The sequence below is a fragment of the Stegastes partitus genome, unplaced genomic scaffold, assembly GCF_000690725.1.
Source record: "Stegastes partitus isolate 25-593 unplaced genomic scaffold, Stegastes_partitus-1.0.2 Scaffold74, whole genome shotgun sequence".
NCBI lineage: Eukaryota > Metazoa > Chordata > Actinopteri > Pomacentridae > Stegastes > Stegastes partitus.
In genome coordinates this window covers 493349-497122 of record NW_007577805.1, presented here as the reverse complement: position 1 = coordinate 497122, position 3774 = coordinate 493349, and the positions used below count along the sequence as shown (strand labels likewise).

General features: G+C 45.7%; 1 protein-coding gene across 1 annotated transcript; it reads right to left on the bottom strand.

Moving 5' to 3' along the window:
* Positions 1 to 703: 703 nt before the first annotated feature.
* myf5 (myogenic factor 5) lies at positions 704 to 3132 on the bottom strand. Its single transcript, XM_008276480.1, has 3 exons — positions 2643 to 3132; positions 1610 to 1682; positions 704 to 1237 (listed from the first exon to the last, which is right to left on the bottom strand). Exons 1-3 carry the CDS (start codon positions 3093 to 3095, stop codon positions 1041 to 1043), a joined length of 723 nt encoding a protein of 240 aa, XP_008274702.1. The 5' UTR covers positions 3096 to 3132; the 3' UTR covers positions 704 to 1040.
* Between the last annotated feature and the right edge of the window lie 642 nt (positions 3133 to 3774).

Below are 3774 nucleotides of genomic sequence, written 5' to 3'. Positions count from 1 at the left end.
GGTAGGAAAGAACAAACAGGTACATAAAGGAGTGTCGCCTCCCCCAAAACACACACACACACACACGCAGCGGCACTAAATGTGCAAAACGTGCGCGCGAGGGGAAATGATGAACGTAATTTAGACTCCTGAGCAATAGGCTACATGAGTGATTAGAGCGGCGTGAGATGATAAATGGTATCAGCTGACCTCTATCAGTGTCTAATGTGATTCCTGCACCTTGTTAGCCAGTCTAGACCGTCCAGGAGCATCCCTGTGTGAGGCACATAATAAATAGCTTGCCCTTTTATTTTAATAAAGCAACCTTTTTAAGACTCCGATTCATTATTATGCAAATGAATGCGAAGCTGCTATCCTAAATGATTAATTTAGCTGTTTTTACAATCAAAAGTGGTTTGTGTGTTTCCTGAATATGATCTGTGGAAAAAGTTGCAAACTTTTAAAAGCTGTCTAATTAACGTTCTAATGACGGCAGCTGCTTCCAGCGTGAGATAAAGTGTCACTTTGTCGACTTTGTTTATAAAAAACCTGTTTCAGTTTTGTTTTTGTCTGGATTCATGTCAGCGCCGTCTCCACCGTAAACCCCCTCAACGTAGAATTTAGTTATTTATTGCCACTATTTCAGCTCGTTGCAGCTGCTGCCTTAATGTGACTGAGATGTCTGAACATATGGTCGCAAAAAAAAAAGTTCAAAGAAACAAAATACTTTTGTACAAAACAACAAAAGATTTAATAAACACAACACAATGAACCGTAACAAGATACAACGCTGCTTAAATACCGTTTTTGAGTAATGCAACATTACATTAATTGTCATAATTAAATATGTCTCATTGGGTATAATAGCATGTATAGAATAAATGGGCATTTACATTACATATTTACAATCTCATGTACAGCGGGGGGGAAAGAAAAAGATGGTGGCCACAGGTCCTCGGATTCTGTTGAGTCTTCCTCCAATTTGCACAAAACTAGTTCTAATCTCTGCAGCTGGTGTTTGGTGCCTGTGGCAATATATCCACGTCACAGCGAGGCCGCCTTCACAGGACGTGGTACACGGGCCTGGACCCGGGGCTCTCCGGTGTGCAGGGCTGCGAGTCGGAGCTGCCGGGGGAGAAGGTGGCCATGTCTCTCAGAGCAGCCGGTCCACAGCTGGACTCCACCGAGGACAGACGGTCCACGATGCTGGACAGGCACTGCAGACTCGAGGCTCCGGCTGCTTTATCGTCCAAACTCTCTGATAAGATTGAGAGAAACGTGGAGTTTGGATCATTCAGTGTGTTATTTAAAACCCTTAAATATGATTGGAATGGTTAAAAATCAAGAAGCAAACTGTAAATCTGTGTAAAATCAATACAAATCCATCCACACCCATAGAAAATATGGATACTGGTTTATTTAAGCACAAAACAAAATGTTTTTTTTACACATTTGTTGATCGCTTCCAGTTTTTCATATTGAATTCCTCTCACCGTAGGACTCCCAGAGGCAACATATAACATAAATTTAAAGCAATGTACCATTCAGTTATTAGTTTTTTAAAGCACTATGCGGACGCAAACGCTTGTTATATTCATATCAGACTGCTGTTGCTGTCAAAAGGTCTTACCGTTCTTTGCATATGAATAGCTGTTGCTGTAGTTTGCATTCAGCTGTTGCCACACTGGACTGTTGCTGTCAGCCTGGAAGGAAATGAGAAATCAAATTTACCCTTGAATTCTTGAAAAAACAAAACCTAAAGACAGAAAAGCAGCAGCAGCAGCAGCAAACAGGCGGATGTGATGATGTGTTCTGTATGTTTAAACATGTACTCAACAGGAAGAAGCAGGAAAAAAAAAAAAGTAGAAAAACAACTCAGTGCCCTTCATGATATTCTGGACAGGCTAATAAATCCTGAATTCCAAAGTTATTGGCTTCTTTATTTCACATCCACCTTAAAGCCAAAGTGGCTGTGTGCGCTCCCCTCCCCTGCCCGGCTCTGAGTGTGGCGAATCGATTGTATCAGTGGAAGCAACACCAGTTTGTGCAAGATGACACTTTCTCCTAGTAAATCTGCAGAAAATCCTGGCAGCGGTGCAGAACATGCAGTCAGGATGGAATGCAGAAAAGCACCCGCTTTTTCCTGCCAGACTTCAGTAAGGTGGATTTAGTTTGGTTTATTAGGGCTATAAAGTGTCCGGTGGTGGGAAAGCCATTAGTCCATCCAGCATTATAAGTTCTTTTGTATTATCTGATACAGTCTCACCTTCACACACACAAAAACTAATTCCAACCAACCCATAACAATAGGGATCGCAAACAGAGGACAGAGATTCTTGTAAGAGCACGGTATTGATGTTTGTATTAGGGAATTATGGGAGAGTATGACATGCATGGAGAAGCATGGTAATTGAGGTCTTGGGGCAAAACAAGCTTATTTGATTAATAGGATTCTAAATTGGAAATGCGAGTTCTATTTTGTCATGAAATACTCAACGAGGTAATGAGAACTGGGAGTAGTGCTCAGGCTTCATTTCTACACTGATGACACCCAACAATAAAAAGCTTTTTTCAGGTGTCTACGGTGCAGCCAGGAACCTGCAAGACTCTGTACGGCCAGATGTTTGCTCACAGATACTGAACATGTGGATCAGAGGTCTTACCATGCCATCAGAGCAGTTGGACAGCGGGCTGCCTGGCTCGGAGCTGCTCTCTCCAGGTAGGCCGTAAAAGTTTTCCACCTGCTCTCGTAGCAGCTCCTGCAGGCTCTCGATGTACTGGATGGCGTTGCGCAGGATCTCCACCTTGGGCAGACGTTGACTGGGGTTGGCCGAGGTGCAGCGCCTCAAAGCCTCGAAAGCGTGGTTGACCTTCTTGAGCCGCCGGCGTTCACGCATAGTGGCGGCCCGTCTGCGGTCCACAAAGCTGGACTTGCGTTTGCAGGCCTTGCAGGCCCACTGGAGGCAATGTCCAGGCTGGTGAGGGGCTCCGGGAACCCTGATGTGTTCGTCCTCCTCGGAGCCAGCGAGCTCCATGCCGGGGCCGAACTCCAGGCTGTCTGGGGACGAAGCGCACGCTCTGTCGTAGTAGACCTGGGATGGCGAGAAGACGTCCATGGCTTGTTGAAGAAAGGCGTCTAAATGGATGGATGCAGCGGAAGGAAGGAGGGTGAAGGAGATGGGTGAAAGAGAGGAACCCTCTGAGTGATATGAGTGGTCTGTTGCCCCAGGCCCCCCTTTTATGCCCCCAGGCCAAAGCCCAGGGCCCACATTGGCCAGATCTAATTACCATGGCCCATTGGCCCAGCCAGAAGGCAGGCTGGAGTTCCCTCCCTGCCCCATCCCAACCCGCTGCCTCTCACCCCCCAGTACCCTGCAGAGTTTCCCACATCTGCACTTACTGGTGTTTTCCCACTCATCACCACGTTCCTCCAGCCTTCTCCTGCAAGGCCACGATGAATACAATGTTTGGGAATGTTTCAGGAGAGTGAGTGAACGTTTGCAGCTTTAAACCTCGACACCAACTTGTTTTTAAAACAAGTGTATTATTGTGCTTGATTTACTCGTAACCAGCCTCCAGGAATCAAGCCATAGAGCTCACAATGAAAGTGTCACGTTGCTATGAAGACATAAATATTCCAGAGAGGGTGTTTTGTTTAGTCAAACTGTGCAGAAAAAGAGGGTGACCGCTTGTAGGAGTATGCAGGCCAATTTTTACGGTGGAGACAACAGCGTTGCAGATGCAGCCCAGCTGCAAAGGAAGGTGTAACATTTCAAGCCCTGTGAATTCACATTA